This window comes from Perissodus microlepis, chromosome 16 (assembly GCF_051167445.1).
Source record: "Perissodus microlepis isolate ML-2025 ecotype Zambia chromosome 16, ASM5116744v1, whole genome shotgun sequence".
Lineage (NCBI taxonomy): Eukaryota > Metazoa > Chordata > Actinopteri > Cichliformes > Cichlidae > Perissodus > Perissodus microlepis.
The window spans coordinates 34,976,127-34,993,283 of record NC_140476.1 but is presented as its reverse complement, the minus strand read 5'-3'; the positions used below and the strand labels follow the sequence as shown (position 1 = coordinate 34,993,283).

The following is a 17,157-nucleotide window of genomic DNA, read 5'->3' as shown; positions in this document are numbered from 1 at the left end:
GTGGGTTTTCCAGCTTTGCGTTCTTGTTGTTTGCTTTTGTTTTGTGCGTGTTTATTTTATCTGACAACGGGAAAAACTTAAAATGTCAAAAATCTGCTTTTCATAATATAAATATCATTAAATAACTTTAGAAAGACTTCTATTTGACTCTTTACATTTAATGCTATAAAAAGATACATTTTATGTTTTAAATAATCTTAAACTGTTAGTCTGCAAAATGTGCAGCAATTTAATTTATTTATTCTCTTTAGCTGATAGTTTGTGGGGCCCTGTTAGACTGTATAACTGCATCTCTACCAGTTTCTGTGCACTCCAGCCTCTTCTGTGCCATGTGAAGGGATTTTCCCTAAGGCAGGAGGAATTATCTAAATATAAAAGGAACAGGTTCGGCCATCGCACAGTGGAACAAATTTTCTTCTTAAATACAAATGGAAAAGGGTTACCTTAAATGCATCATGTTTTTAATTTTCAAGTTCATGAGCATTTTCCCTTTCCATTTCACAATCAATTCTACCCCCAGGTCAAAAATATATATAGGAAAATTTCCCTACTGTAATGTTATTTATAGATATACCCGTCTAGCGTTTAATTGCATAAGTGCATGGAGGCGGGACCTCACAGCAGAAGCATACTCTATAATGTGTTGTACATTACTGTATGTATATTATATGTAACGTGGTATTTTTCAATTATTGTATTTACCAACATCAAGACGTCACAATCAAAGAAAGACCACGCCATGATGCATGTTTAAACAAGGAGAGTATACTGGTCAAAATTATTTATTAAAGAAATAAACAACATTTTTGTCACCCCAAAAAATACACGTTTAAAGCAACACAACGGTGGCCCAATATCAGACAGAATTCCACTCTGTAGAGTGGGCAATCATTACGAAGCAGTTGGTTTTATTTTGTGGATTCAAGCTGCTCTTCACATGTTTGGCCACCAGATGTCACCAGAGAGGACTGTGTTGAAAAGCTTCGAGTACTGAACCGTTTTTCAATACAAGCTTCAGAAAGCTTCATTTGGCCATCACTTCCAATTACTACACCAAACTACAACATCGGCCTATGGCATCAATTAGTGCATAAAACATACATCAAGTTACAGCCAAAAATGCATCAAAATGACTCAAGCTGGGGTCAACAGGTTTCCCCTCATGCTCACCCTACCTTTCTGCTCATCAGGTGCGGTGAACAGGTGAGTGCAACCACATTTATCACCTAACACGCCCACGAGTCACGTCCCACACCCGTGCACCAATACAAGGTGTGCATTTAAACCAACCCTCTTAATCCAAAACAAAAAGGAACAACTCCTACACTTGTGCTCAAGAACTCAGTCCTATATTTTAGGTTATTCTGAATAAATCGTTCATGCCCTCTCTTTGGAAAGAAGCTGTTGTGGTTCCTGGTCCTAAATCTAGTCGTCCAAAAGTTCTAAACGACTTCAGGCCTGCTGCCCTCACCTCAGTCTTTGAAAAAATCAGCAGAAATGTGATTATGGAAGACACTGAACTTCAGCTTGATTCAATGCAGATTGCACATAAGCCCAATAGAGGAGTGGAGGACGCGCTTTTGATTCTACTTCACCTGATTGTCAAACATGTAGAGACTAAAGGACTTCAGTTCATCGATTTCTCTTCTGCTTTCAATAACACAGCCCCAGATTTGAATCAAAAGACTTTTAGAACAGTTTGAAATCCAGACAAACCTGAGCAAGTGCAGTCATATAAATATCTTGATGACAAATGCTATTATTTTCTTTAAAGCAAATTTACCTAAAAGTAAAGTGACCTTGATATGTCAGGATGTAGATGTCCCACCCAAAAAGGTCATCCAGCCCTGAAACATCGGTACTGTTCAAGGCAGCATTGCTGTCCACACGTCCATCAGAGTGTTAGAGGTGGCTGTCACGGATGTTGCAGTCTGCTCTCTGTTTCCATGAAACAACCACACTTGAAATGATCATTAAAGCTACCTGTACTAAAGGAAGCTGAGAACATGGCAGATGTGGGACTGACTGTGATCAGACTGTGACGATTGTTCTTGAGCAGATCTACAGGTCAGCTGTTCCACATCATGTTTCTAGGATGGAGCCGTTTGGAATAATGCCGCCCTCTGCTGGACAGATATCGTGTTGTCCCTGAGTCCTTCTGATCCTCAGCACTTTCTATCAGGAGACAACGCACCCAGGTCCCATTTGACGTTGTTCACTTGATGTTCTGAAGCCCAGTACGGACCTTAACACGGGCTCCATGTGGACATATTAGATTAACTGTTTTTTAAGACCAGTTTCTTAACTTACATGACGGTGTGATTTTTATTTTGTGCTTTTAGTGCAGAGAGAGTCTCTGTGGAGGTTGGATGTTCTCCCCGTGTTTGTGTGGGTCCTCTCAGGGGACTCTGGCTTCCTCCCACAGTTCACAGACATTCAGGTAGTGGGGTTAGGTTAACTGGTGAATAAGTGTGAGCGTGAACGGTCGTCTGTCTCCTCACCCTGTGTTAGCTGGGATCCACTCCAGCTCGTACATGCCCGTCAGGCACCATCCTCATACCTGTTCTGGTAAATCCAGTCCTGGAAGACACAGCTCACCTGGAATCTGTGTTCATGTTATAAAATGTTACATTTCATTAGAAGTTGGTTGTATTCCAGTTTTATGTTGCAGTTTTCACTTTTGAAAGGGAAGGTTAGTCCAGCTCAGTCCGATGCTGAATGCTCTCTTTCAGTACGTTGTTGTATTAAACGATGACTCAGCAGACGACACATCGTAGCCATGTTAAAAATCATGCAACAGACCCTTGGTCACGATGTCATTGTGGGGATGTCTAAAGGCTGGCTTCCTTCTAATAACCGTAACAAGTGTTTATGGCGCTCCTTGTGATGCTGGGTAAAAGTTCAGCCTCTGAAGACCTCGACGTGTTTGAAGTTATCCACAGGGTGCGAGGTCCACTTCAAAGGTGTTCTATGTTCTATGTTGGTCAGGTTAATCAAAATGGAAACTGTTGAACGTTTCAGAAGTTTACACATTAACCAACATTATCCTATTGTAAAGTGTCCTTGGGTGACTTGAAAGGCGCTCATAAATAAAATTTATTATTATTATTATTATTAACATGGTCCAGCACTAAACATCGTAAAGCCTTTAGTTTTTGGAGAGAGGATGCTGCCATCAAATTCAAAATGGGCTGATATTTTTCTTTAAATGTTACATTTTCTCACTTTGTTTAAAATCCTGGTTTATAGGATTTGCAAATGATTGCATTCTGTTCTTAATCATATTTAACACAGCGGATCAAATGTAGGGAAGTGGGTGTTATATTCAGATTGTGGGATACATTTAGGAAATTTAAAACTTTTGATGTTAATGTTGTTTATTTACAGGGTTTAAAAATAAATGTGTTTACTGTTTGAAACTCATACTTGGCCTTCTACTCTTCATGGCTACTTAACCAAGCTAACAGGGTGGACAGTCTGAGGAGCTGGGAAAGAAAAAAGTGTCTGAACTGCTTTAAATTTCTTGAAGACATTTTATCCAAGAAGTTTCTTCAGTTCTGAGAGTGACTGGTGGAGAATCCCAGGTTTAGGTCCCGTGTGAGTGTCCCCCTAAGAGGGTCATGGACTCCCTATTGATCCTCACGCGAGCCAAGGTGAGAATTGGAGAATTAAACCATCCTTTAGAAACTAGATATAAATGTCATATTTTCCAACATTGATATTTTTCTGTGTTTCAGACGACAATGAAAAGATAAAGAACAGTCTGTAAATCACAAGTTATCAATTCAAATGATTATTAAAGCCACAAGAGAAGCTTCCTGTTATTTGTACCACTCACCTGGTCATGTGATCCAGCTGTGCAGCCAATCATAACTGACATCACTTTCTACTTTGATATTTCCACGGTGAATAGACTGATTCTTGTTTAACACGTTCATACTCTGATGGATGCACCGGAGAGGGTTAGTGTCTTGCTCAAGGATACTTTGTGTGCCAGCTGGAGCAGTCAGGGATTGAACCACCAACCTTCTGATCATTAGATGCCTTGCTCTATCTCCTGAGCTACAGCCATCATCAAAGCTCTTTCGTAAATCCTCTCTGAGAGGAGCTCAAACACGAGGAAGAGACGAAAGTGAGGGAAGAGAGTGGACTCATTAGTAAAATGAAAAACAGCCAGCGTTGATGTTTAAGGCAAGTGAGGTAACAGAAATATTATATATGGCAGTGGTCACCATGGCAACATCAATGTCGGTTGCTACGTAGAGAGTCAAGCTAAATTTGGTTCATCTTTCTACAATAAAAACATATCTTCATCTTAATTATTGTATGTGCAGAGTTGTAGTTACTCACAGTGACCACTGGAGGCATGTGATCCTGATAGTTTCCCTGGAACCGTCCAGTTCATCCACATTAATGAAGCTGTTGGTGATTAACGCTCATCTGTACAACTTTTTTTTTTTTTTTTTGTGTCCCGTTTGGATCTTTAGCCATCAGAATTGTTGTCTTAAGGCCAAGAAAGATGCCAAGCGGATTTATTTACCAAGTGGATCATCATGGCCTTGCCATATTGGTCCATTTGATTGACCTTTATTATAATTATGAATTTATTTTATTTTCGGTTGTTACAAACGGGACAGACATGACTGGGGGATAGGACAGGGAGAAAGAATGAAAGAAAGAGAGGGAGAGAAAGAAAACCAAAGGGGAGAAGAGACGGTGAGAAGGGGGGGAAGAAAGGAAAAAACAAACAAAAAAAACACCTGGATCACCTGTATGGAGAAAAAAAACAGAAGAGAAAGCAAACAACAAAGAGCAACATAATAAAAAAAACAGCAGAGAGGATGCTGCCATCAAATTCAAAATGGGCTGATATTTTTCTTTAAATGTTACATTTTCTCACTTTGTTTAAAATCCTGGTTTATAGGATTTGCAAATGATTGCATTCTGTTCTTAATCATATTTAACACAGCGGATCAAATGTAGGGAAGTGGGTGTTATATTCAGATTGTGGGATACATTTAGGAAATTTAAAACTTTTGATGTTAATGTTGTTTATTTGCAGGGTTTAAAAATAAATGTGTTTACTGTTTGAAACTCATACTTGGCCTTCTACTCTTCATGGCTACTTAACCAAGCTAACAGGGTGGACAGTCTGAGGAGCTGGGAAAGAAAAAAGTGTCTGAACTGCTTTAAATTTCTTGAAGACATTTTATCCAAGAAGTTTCTTCAGTTCTGAGAGTGACTGGTGGAGAATCCCAGGTTTAGGTCCCGTGTGAGTGTCCCCCTAAGAGGGTCATGGACTCCCTATTGATCCTCTGCCTAATCACACGAGCCAAGGTGTGAAAACGGGTGTAGGTCACAATCAGCCAAGGGCTGTATCCCAATTCAGGGTCTGCAGCCTTAAAGGCCGCATTTTAAGGCGATTACGTCACAGCGACGCGACGAAGGCTGTCCCAATTCAAAGACTGCTCGAAATGCGGCCTTCAAATGCATCCTTCATTTCCCTGAATTTTAAGGATGTGGCGGTGTAGACTTCCGAAAAAAATGGCCGAAGAGTAAACTTTTAAAGTAAGTACTGAATATTATGTCACTTATTTATGTGCAAATGTTTAATAATGAAGAACATTAAAACATTGCTGTTGGCCACATGTCGGCAAAGATATGTGCCATTAGTGATGTTTGTACTAACTTGGTTTTAAAGCCTTTACTTTAAAATATACGCCGTTCAATAGTTGACTTTAATCTTACAGAGAATGTGATGATTTTATGGATAATTAAAGTCAGTCATATATCCACAAACACAACAAGCTGAAAGTCAGTGATGCTGCTCGGTTTGCAGTCCTGAACATCACGGCACAAGCAGGATTCACTGCACTGTTAATGTTAGCTATGTTATATTGCTGCCTCTGCTCGGTGGTGTCGAGCCAAACGGACTTTAACGTGTGTTTGAACGAGCTGACGGTTCACTCGTTAAGCTGAAAGAAAGATGCTTTAATCACAGCAGTCACACATGTGTCCACTGGACCATCTGGAACTCTTCTTGTTTAGCACTCGTAATAACACAAACACTAAATCCTGCTTCTCTGGTGCTGTTGTGTAGCAGTGTGTACACCTGAGACTGTCACCTGTCTGTCTGTCCTGCACTCTCTCTCTGTTTCTTTCTCTCTGATTGTGGAATAAAAGTATGAACATGTGTTTATAAGTTACACTTGTGTTTGAATCCTGCAGCTTATCACACATTTGATGTCCATGTGTGACGACTGCAAGTGTCCAGAGTGAGGACAGACTGAGGGACCCACTGCTGCACATCATCTGTGAGGCTTTGCACCCCTGATGATCCACCAGGACAAACTCAGCAGTGTGTGAGGAAGAGGAGGAGGAAGAGCCAGCAGCAGCTGACAGATGGAGAGAATAGACAGACTGTTCCCTGTTTGTGAAGGACTGCTAGGAAAGTTTAACATAACTGTCTGTCCTGAATCAGTCTTATTAGGTAATGTTCAAATAATGTGATCATCCAGTGTTTTCAGTGTGGGAGAAAGTACTCAGGGCCTTCAAGTTACACACTATGAAAGGCAGCAACAAGTTTAATGTTCAGAAACCTAAAGTCTGTATCAGCAGCAGAATGGAGCTAAAAATAAATGTTTGTTTCAGTTCTATGAAGCTTTGAGTATTTTGGATCAGTAGCTGCTGTGTTTGTTGCATCATATTGTGTAATTGTTTATGTGCTTTATATATTCTGAGCTAAGTTGATCTATAGTGTTACATCATATTCTATAAGGATGTTATGTGTTTGTAGACTTTCTGCCCAGTTTGACCCATTTAGCAGAAGTCAGCCTGTTTAAGGCTCTGATATCTATTCTGTGTGACTTAAAGCAGTTATGACATGGTCTGATTTTCTCCCCCAATAAAGGAATATTTCATATATCAGTCTACTCTTCATTCTATCAGACACAGTTTTCACAGCTCGTACATTTTCCTTTTTACACATATATGTAAGCATTGAGCCAAATTTAGTAATGCCAACATACTGAAGGAACAATATTTGTCTCTTATATATGATACATCTATATACACACTGTCACAGATACTTGTCTTTGAGTGAAGATTTAAGGTGATAGGAAATATAAATAACTGCAACTTGAATCTTTGACACAGAGTTCATGCTTCAGAGTTCAGATGTTCAGAGTTCATAGACCGTTGAGGCTGCGAACTTTAAGGCTGCAGAACCTGAATTTGGATACAGCCATCGACTGTGGAAACCTTGCAAGTGGATCGTAAAGGTTGTTACAGAGACTTTCATGTCTAAATTTGCCGTTAATAATTATATAATTGTAGGAATCATCTAGTTTGCTTACACTGATTACGTTGGCACTTTGTTAGCGCTACAACAACGGTCAGACCCCCGAGGTTTCTACACTTTAGTAAGAATGTGCACTTTTGACACCTCTGGTTAGCATTTAGTGATCAGTTTCAAACGTATTTGATTTTTGCTTGTTATGAACAAATTCACTTCACTACTTTTCACGATCTGTAACATCAATGCACATTGTTCCATTTACTGCATATTGCACTTTATTCATGTCTCTCATTCCACCTGCAAAAACATTGTAAAGGTCATCACAGAGTTTTATATATGTATAAATACTAATATTCCCTATTCCATTCTGTTTTATTGCCCAGATGTTAGTTAGCATTTGTTCAATTGTCTTTTATATGTCAATAGATACGTATGTCACAAATAAGTGTCTTATAAATTATGTTTTTGTAAAGAATTTTCTCCCAAATCTCTTACATGCTAACTGTAACGTATTATTTCTGCTAAAACCTGAACTTAAATGTGTATATGGTGTTTATCTGTTTTTCTCTCTGTTTTAGATGCAAATATCAATTTGGAGTTCTGCCTCCAAGCCAGAATTGCAGGAATGCACCACGTGTTGGCTGTTTCACTGCCCTCTGTGCCCCACTTTCAGCCCTACTGTCAGGGCAAAGATTGAGCAGCATATAAATGGACACATTCAAAATGCTTTGCCTTTCAAAGGTATGTTGGCATTAAATATACCTCATAGTTAAAGTTATAAATATGCACTTCTTTTCAGCACCTCTGCAGTCTCTTTGTTGACTTAAAAGTTGCTTTTCACATTGTACAGTTCAGTTCATTCATCAGCAAGAGAAAAAAGTGTTTTCATTAAACATTTTTTCCTGTTCACCACATTTCCTGACAGCTCTTGTGATCCACACCATTTTGCTTTCATTATTGAGGATGGCTTGGATATTTTTGTTAATATGTACAATCTGATTGTTAGATAAACTGATTGCATTCTATACAACTACATTTAAATTACATGTTGTTGTTTTTCTTTTTTTTCTCTCTTACAGACAAAATGATACGCCGGCGCACTTTCACTGCCCTGTCTGCAACATGACAGTCATACAGCGTGGGGATATGGCAAGGCAATTATTGTCATGTCAGCATTCAGGACTGCTCCCCACTGAACTCTCCGTGGAGCCCCATCTCCCTCTCCATGTCTTGTCTCCAGCATCTAAACCATTTTCTGGATCTTGGGTAGAACATTCATGTGCTCCTCCCTCTGTGCTAAATGAAACTGTGGCTTGTGGAAAGTCCATGAAAATGAAATGTCCTCACTGTGGTCTTAGTCTTCTTACAAAAAACTTCAAGGCTCACATGATGAGGAGGCGTTCAAACAGATCAACAGATGTTTGCCTGGCCTGTCATCTGCAGTGTTTTTGTGTAGAGGGACTTCTTCCTCTTTGTTTTTCAGTTTGCAGAGGACATGGGGCTCTTTTTAAAAGCATGTGCTAACGAGCAGGGACTACGGGTCAATGCGATGTTTGACATTTAATGGACAGATGAAGGCACTGGCTGTTTGTTTGTGTTTTTTATGTGTTGTTTGTTTTTCAGTGTACAGAATTCCAGTTAAACTTATTATAAAATGTTGTTCACTTGTTTCCATACTTATAGTAAAAATTTTAAGTGTAAATGTAACAGCATTGTTTACACTTGTAACTTCAGAGTAAAAAGCTTATTGTTGATATTAACATTAATGTATTATCCTGTAATCAATAATATTTTCATACATTTACAGGTTTGGTCGCCATAAATACTTTTTAACTATCTACAACAATAAAACGACAAAGATGTGAAACTTAAAGGTTTGTTATACATCCGTTTGCTTACATGAAAGACTGGCTGCATGTTTTTCTTTGTTGTTCTTGCAGGTTTCAAAACTACACGCCCTGGGCTACCAGCCAATTCTGTTTCTTGGACAGTTTGACCGTAAGGGCCGTATAGTAGGGGACGTGATCACTCACATCGAACCAGCGGAAGGTGCTGCACGTCACATCCTCATGAAGATGAGGAAGCTTTATGAACACCTTCTGAGAAGTAAGATATGCTTTGTCCATTATCTGTAACCAGGTCTCCTTATCAGGTAGCCTATCCTAGCTGTCTTTGGGTGATACTCATGGTACACCCTAGATAAGAAGGCAGTTCACCACGGGGTACATAGAGACAAACAAGATGGTGAAGACGAGGATAGTTCAGAGTCACCAGCTATTCTATTCAACTCTACTCTATTCTGTTCTATTATTCTGCCAAGTTTCAGACCAGTAACCTTCTTGCTGTGAGGTGACAGCTGCCCTACATGTCCTGTGGCTAACATGAAAATAGTGTTATATATGCCTTATTACCTCCCCATGTGGTGTTCACATCACCAAAGCTAGCCATCGTGAACCTCTGGTGTTACCTGACTTGACAATTTTGTATATGTGTGTGTGTGTATATTATGGTCTTTCACACTCATGTATATACAAATGTAATTGTACAAATCTTCTCGAACACCACACCTGATAATTCTCTTTGAGACTTTCTAGTATAACAAATACATATGTAAACATGTTACCAATATGAACACAAAGATTCTTATACACTTATATACTTCTTAAGAGGTCACCTGATTACCTCCCTGAGGTCGTTAGCATCACCACTGTACAAAACTCTTAAGTCACAGTACTAGGTTGAAGTGTCAAATGTTATGCACTACAAATTCAGGAAAGTAGTGTCATCAGAGGATAAAAGTCATTAGCTCTCTGGATTTATAGTCACACTCATTAATTTATTAATGTACAATGTAGAAAAGCACTACAGATGTCACACTACCCCTGAGGGCACTTGTCCTGAATGATTTGGGTCAGTGAGTGTGTGAGATGCCTTATTTGATGCCAATATTTACCAGTTGTAACTTTAGTAAAAACCCAACTGAAAACATGCAAATCGCTGCTTATTATGTGTTTATGTGTACTGTACATTTTCAACCCCTTTTAATGAATATTTACTATTTAAAATTTTTCAGAATTACAAGCTTCACCTCCTGCTAAAAGTTCTACACCAGCAGCTGGACCATCCTCTGCTGACAGTGTCGATGCTGGACCAGTCCCAGACCCAGAGGCTCTAAACCAGGAATTTATTCTTCATTTAGAGCTTGAACCAACATCTTCCCTCTGTCAGCCTCCTGCATCCTCCTCTTCATCTCTGCTTCCTCCTGCATCCTCCTCTTCACCTCTGCTTCCTCCTGCATCCTCCTCTTCATCGCTGCTTCCTCCTGCATCCTCCTCTTCACCTCTGCTTCCTCCTGCATCCTCCTCTTCATCTCTGCTTCCTCCTGCATCCTCCTCTTCATCTCTGCTTCCTCCTGCATCCTCCACCATCCTCCTCTTCATCTCGGCTTCCTCCTGCATCCTCCTCTTCATCTTTGCTTCCTCTTGCATCCTCCTCTTAATCTCTGCTTCCTCCTGCATCCTCCTCTTCATCTTTGCTTCCTCTTGCATCCTCCTCTTCATCTCTGCTTCCTCCTGCATCCTCCTCTTCATCTCTGCTTCCTCCTGCATCCTCCTCTTCATCTCGGCTTCCTCCTGTATCTTCCTCTCTGTCTCTGCTTCCTCCTACATCCTCCTCTTCATCTCTGCTTCCTCCTGCATCCTCCTCTTCATCTCGGCTTCCTCCTGCATCCTCCTCTTCATCTCTGCTTCCTCCTGCATCCTCCTCTTAATCTCTGCTTCCTCCTGCATCCTCCTCTTCATCTCTGCTTCCTCCTGCATCCTCCTCTTCATCTCTGCTTCCTCCTCCATCCTCCTCTTCATCTCGGCTTCCTCCTGCATCCTCCTCTTCATCTCTGCTTCCTTCTGCATCCTCCTCTTCATCTCGGCTTCCTCCTGTATCTTCCTCTCTGTCTCTGCTTCCTCCTACATCCTCCTCTTCATCTCTGCTTCCTCCTGCATCCTCCTCTTCATCTCTGCTTCCTCCTACATCCTCCTCTTCATCTCTGCTTCCTCCTGCATCCTCCTCTTCATCTCTGCTTCCTCCTGCATCCTCCTCTTCATCTCTGCTTCCTCCTGCATCCTCCTCTTCATCTCGGCTTCCTCCTGCATCCTCCTCTTCATCTCTGCTTCCTCCTGCATCCTCCTCTTCATCTCTGCTTCCTCCTGCATCCTCCTCTTCATCTCTGCTTCCTCCTGCATCCTCCTCTTCATCTCTGCTTCCTCCTGCATCCTCCTCTTCATCTCTGCTTCCTCCTCCATCCTCCTCTTCATCTCGGCTTCCTCCTGCATCCTCCTCTTCATCTCTGCTTCCTCCTGCATCCTCCTCTTCATCTCGGCTTCCTCCTGTATCTTCCTCTCTGTCTCTGCTTCCTCCTACATCCTCCTCTTCATCTCTGCTTCCTCCTGCATCCTCCTCTTCATCTCTGCTTCCTCCTGCATCCTCCTCTTCATCTCTGCTTCCTCCTGCATCCTCCTCTTCATCTCGGCTTCCTCCTGCATCCTCCTCTTCATCTCGGCTTCCTCCTGCATCCTCCTCTTCATCTCTGCTTCCTCCTGCATCCTCCTCTTCATCTCTGCTTCCTCCTGCATCCTCCTCTTCATCTCTGCTGCCTCCTCCATCCTCCTCTTCATCTCGGCTTCCTCCTGCATCCTCCTCTTCATCTCTGCTTCCTTCTGCATCCTCCTCTTCATCTCGGCTTCCTCCTGTATCCTCCTCTTCATCTCTGCTTCCTCCTACATCCTCCTCTTCATCTCTGCTTCCTCCTGCATCCTCCTCTTCATCTCTGCTTCCTCCTGCATCCTCCTCTTCATCTCGGCTTCCTCCTGCATCCTCCTCTTCATCTCGGCTTCCTCCTGCATCCTCCTCTTCATCTCTGCTTCCTCCTGCATCCTCCTCTTCATCTCTGCTTCCTTCTGCATCCTCCTCTTCATCTCGGCTTCCTCCTGTATCTTCCTCTCTGTCTCTGCTTCCTCCTACATCCTCCTCTTCATCTCTGCTTCCTCCTGCATCCTCCTCTTCATCTCTGCTTCCTCCTGCATCCTCCTCTTCATCTCTGCTTCCTTCTGCATCCTCCTCTTCATGTCTGCTTCCTTCTGCATCCTCCTCTTCATCTCTGCTTCCTCCTGCATCCTCCTCTTCATCTCTGCTTCCTCCTGCATCCTCCTCTTCATCTCTGCTTCCTCCTGCATCCTCCTCTTCATCTCTGCTTCCTCCTGCATCCTCCTCTTCATCTCTGCTTCCTCCTCCATCCTCCTCTTCATCTCTGCTTCCTCCTGCATCCTCCTCTTCATCTCTGCTTCCTCCTGCATCCTCCTCTTCATCTCTGCTTCCTCCTGCATCTTCCTCTTCATCTCTGCTTCCTCCTGCATCCTCCTCTTCATCTCGGCTTCCTCCTGCATCCTCCTCTTCATCTCGGCTTCCTCCTGCATCCTCCTCTTCATCTCTGCTTCCTTCTGCATCCTCCTCTTCATCTCGGCTTCCTCCTGTATCTTCCTCTCTGTCTCTGCTTCCTCCTGCATCCTCCTCTTCATCTCTGCTTCCTCCTGCATCCTCCTCTTCATCTCTGCTTCCTCCTGCATCCTCCTCTTCATCTCTGCTTCCTCCTGCATCCTCCTCTTCATCTCGGCTTCCTCCTGCATCCTCCTCTTCATCTTTGATTCCTCTTGCATCCTCCTCTTCATCTCTGCTTCCTCCTGCATCCTCCTCTTCATCTTTGCTTCCTCCTACATCCTCTTCTTCATCTCTGCTTCCTCCTGCATCCTCCTCTTCATCTCGGCTTCCTCCTGCATCCTCCTCTTCATCTCTGCTTCCTCCTGCATCCTCCTCTTCATCTCTGCTTCCTTCTGCATCCTCCTCTTCATCTCTGCTTCCTTCTGCATCCTCCTCTTCATCTCTGCTTCCTTCTGCATCCTCCTCTTCATCTCTGCTTCCTTCTGCATCCTCCTCTTCATCTCTGCTTCCTCCTGCATCCTCCTCTTCATCTCTGCTTCCTCCTGCATCCTCCTCTTCATCTCTGCTTCCTCCTGCTTCCTCCTCTTCATCTCTACTTCCTCCTGCATCCTCCTCTTCATGTCGGCTTCCTTCTGCATCCTCCTCTTCATCTCTGCTTCCTTCTGCATCCTCCTCTTCATCTCTGCTTCCTCCTGCATCCTCCTCTTCATCTCGGCTTCCTCCTGCATCCTCCTCTTCATCTCTGCTTCCTCCTGCATCCTCCTCTTCATCTCTGCTTCCTCCTGCATCCTCCTCTTCATCTCGGCTTCCTCCTGTATCTTCCTCTCTGTCTCTGCTTCCTCCTGCATCCTCCTCTTCATCTCTGCTTCCTCCTGCATCCTCCTCTTCATCTCTGCTTCCTCCTGCATCCTCTTCTTCATCTCTGCTTCCTCCTGCATCCTCCTCTTCATCTCTGCTTCCTCCTGCATCCTCCTCTTCATCTCGGCTTCCTCCTGCATCCTCCTCTTCATCTCTGCTTCCTCCTCCATCCTCCTCTTCATCTCTGCTTCCTCCTGCATCCTCCTCTTCATCTCTGCTTCCTCCTGCATCCTCCTCTTCATCTCGGCTTCCTCCTGCATCCTCCTCTTCATCTCTGCTTCCTCCTGCATCCTCCTCTTCATCTCTGCTTCCTCCTGCATCCTCCTCTTCATCTCTGCTTCCTTCTGCATCCTCCTCTTCATCTCTGCTTCCTTCTGCATCCTCCTCTTCATCTCTGCTTCCTCCTGCATCCTCCTCTTCATCTCGGCTTCCTCCTGTATCTTCCTCTCTGTCTCTGCTTCCTCCTGTATCTTCCTCTCTGTCTCTGCTTCCTCCTGCATCCTCCTCTTCATCTCTGCTTCCTTCTGCATCCTCCTCTTCATCTCTGCTTCCTTCTGCATCCTCCTCTTCATCTCTGCTTCCTCCTGCATCCTCCTCTTCATCTCGGCTTCCTCCTGCATCCTCCTCTTCATCTCGGCTTCCTCCTGCATCCTCCTCTTCATCTCTGCTTCCTTCTGCATCCTCCTCTTCATCTCTGCTTCCTTCTGCATCCTCCTCTTCATCTCTGCTTCCTCCTGCATCCTCCTCTTCATCTCGGCTTCCTCCTGCATCCTCCTCTTCATCTCGGCTTCCTCCTGCATCCTCCTCTTCATCTCTGCTTCCTTCTGCATCCTCCTCTTCATCTCTGCTTCCTTCTGCATCCTCCTCTTCATCTCTGCTTCCTTCTGCATCCTCCTCTTCATCTCGGCTTCCTCCTGCATCCTCCTCTTCATCTCTGCTTCCTTCTGCATCCTCCTCTTCATCTCGGCTTCCTCCTGTATCTTCCTCTCTGTCTCTGCTTCCTCCTACATCCTCCTCTTCATCTCTGCTTCCTCCTGCATCCTCCTCTTCATCTCTGCTTCCTCCTGCATCCTCCTCTTCATCTCGGCTTCCTCCTGCATCCTCCTCTTCATGTCTGCTTCCTTCTGCATCCTCCTCTTCATCTCTGCTTCCTCCTGCATCCTCCTCTTCATCTCTGCTTCCTCCTCCATCCTCCTCTTCATCTCTGCTTCCTCCTGCATCCTCCTCTTCATCTCTGCTTCCTCCTGCATCCTCCTCTTCATCTCTGCTTCCTCCTGCATCCTCCTCTTCATCTCTGCTTCCTCCTGCATCCTCCTCTTCATCTCGGCTTCCTCCTGCATCCTCCTCTTCATCTCGGCTTCCTCCTGCATCCTCCTCTTCATCTCGGCTTCCTCCTGTATCTTCCTCTCTGTCTCTGCTTCCTCCTACATCCTCCTCTTCATCTCTGCTTCCTCCTGCATCCTCCTCTTCATCTCTGCTTCCTTCTGCATCCTCCTCTTCATCTCTGCTTCCTCCTGCATCCTCCTCTTCATCTCTGCTTCCTCCTGCATCCTCCTCTTCATCTCGGCTTCCTCCTGTATCTTCCTCTCCGTCTCTGCTTCCTCCTACATCCTCCTCTTCATCTCTGCTTCCTCCTGCATCCTCCTCTTCATCTCGGCTTCCTCCTGCATCCTCCTCTTCATCTCTGCTTCCTCCTGCATCCTCCTCTTCATCTCGGCTTCCTCCTGTATCTTCCTCTCTGTCTCTGCTTCCTCCTACATCCTCCTCTTCATCTCTGCTTCCTCCTGCATCCTCCTCTTCATCTCTGCTTCCTTCTGCATCCTCCTCTTCATCTCTGCTTCCTCCTGCATCCTCCTCTTCATCTCTGCTTCCTCCTGCATCCTCCTCTTCATCTCGGCTTCCTCCTGTATCTTCCTCTCCGTCTCTGCTTCCTCCTACATCCTCCTCTTCATCTCTGCTTCCTCCTGCATCCTCCTCTTCATCTCGGCTTCCTCCTGCATCCTCCTCTTCATCTCTGCTTCCTCCTGCATCCTCCTCTTCATCTCTGCTTCCCCTTGTCTCGTCAGGCCTGATTTGCTGTTTTTCGCTCCTGTTACCTATTCCCTGATTGCTCCCCCTGTGTATTTAAGCCCTGTGTTTCTCTGTGTCTGTGTCGTGGTCTACCCTCATTTATGCTGTGTGTTCTGTCTGCCTGCTCATGTAAGGTTTTTTGGATTTTTGGATTTTTGTTACGTTTTGCCAGCAATAAAAGCTGAGTTTTGAAATACACTTTTGCCTCCAAGCATTTGCACTTTGGGTCCTCCTTACCACCACTCCTGCCTGCACACAGCCCTAACCTGACAACTTTGAGCATTTCAGATTTCAGTTCACTTTGTTGTTTTTAAACCAGGCTATGGAGTCCTTTCTGTGCATCCTCCGACATGCCAACAAGGGAGGCTGTAAAAACAACAAAACTATTAAATATAAGTAAAACAAACAAACAAACAAACAAAAAAAACTCACCTCATAAACACAAGGAATTAGGATCATGTAATTAAACTTTTTTTAAGGGAGAAGGCAGTGTTAGCTAGCAACCCAAATATAGGTAAAAGATCCAGTAAGACTTTAGCATCTGCTATTATTTTCAATCAATTCATCACCAAATGTATAAATAAATAAAAGATGTGCTTACAGTCTGAGGAGATTGTCCCCAACACCACAGATCGCATTCGCAACACTGTCCAGTGATGCCGCATCTCCCTGCAAAGGATCATCTCCTCCTCTCTCAGGCGCCTCACAGCCATCACCTTCTCAAAGACCTTTCTCTTTGTCCGGAGGTCAGCAGCAGCTACAGTTTAACAACATCAGATGGGAAAACATAGCAGCATATTATGATTCAAGAACAAAACATTCAACTACTGCTCAAATACTGGGAGTTTGTTTAAAAAGGATATTTAGAAATCAAGAGCTTACGTTCACTTGTGCTCTGCCAGGGCCAAACGTCGGTCTGGATGAGGGCATCACTGGATACGATTTGCTTTGTTGGTTCAGCGAGCTTGTTGTAGTCGTCAACAGCAGCCGCCAAGCGTTTCTTCTCATCTAAGAGGACCTTGCAAATTCTGTGTCGCCTCTTGTTGCCATCTGTAAATAATCATAAAAAATTCACACCTTCACATAATGCATATATTTACATTTTAATCTACACTCATCAATTTGTTTTCTAGAACAAATCACATCCAGCTTAAACAAACCTGGATCTGATTTCATTCTGTTTACAAAGTAGCTGTACAAGCTGTACAAACTGAGCATCAAACGGTCCATTTCAAAGAAACTGGGACACCATTTTGTCTGTAAAGACTTTGTGTTCGCACTCTGATGATGACGACAAGCTCCTCTATTCGTGCCTGCAACGCTCCAAGGCTGCCATCAGTTTGATCAGTTTCTAAGTGAGAGGAATATTAATCAGAATACAGGATGAGTAACAGTCACCAAACTACAGTGGACTCTGTAATCACTGACTTGATGACATTCAT

General features: G+C 43.5%; 1 protein-coding gene across 1 annotated transcript; it reads left to right on the top strand.

Moving 5' to 3' along the window:
* The first annotated feature begins 1,129 nt into the window (after nucleotides 1-1,129).
* Nucleotides 1,130-15,717, top strand: LOC146371312 (uncharacterized). Its single transcript, XM_084907534.1, has 8 exons — nucleotides 1,130-1,203; nucleotides 2,060-2,067; nucleotides 2,343-2,440; nucleotides 2,512-2,568; nucleotides 9,238-9,403; nucleotides 10,371-10,713; nucleotides 11,324-11,681; nucleotides 15,712-15,717. Exons 1-8 carry the CDS (start codon nucleotides 1,130-1,132, stop codon nucleotides 15,715-15,717), a joined length of 1,110 nt encoding a protein of 369 aa, XP_084763660.1.
* The last annotated feature ends 1,440 nt before the right edge of the window (nucleotides 15,718-17,157 follow it).

Excerpts from the sequence above, each read along its gene's own strand:
- LOC146371312 (XM_084907534.1), top strand. The coding sequence starts at position 1,130 with ATGACTCAAGCTGGGGTCAACAGGTTTCCCCTCATGCTCACCCTACCT. Across the intron at positions 2,569-9,237 it reads CCATCCTCATACCTGTTCTG|GTTTCAAAACTACACGCCCT; the intron begins GTAAATCCAGTC and ends TTGTTCTTGCAG. Across the intron at positions 10,714-11,323 it reads TCATCTCTGCTTCCTCCTGC|ATCCTCCTCTTCATCTCTGC; the intron begins ATCCTCCACCAT and ends GCTTCCTCCTAC.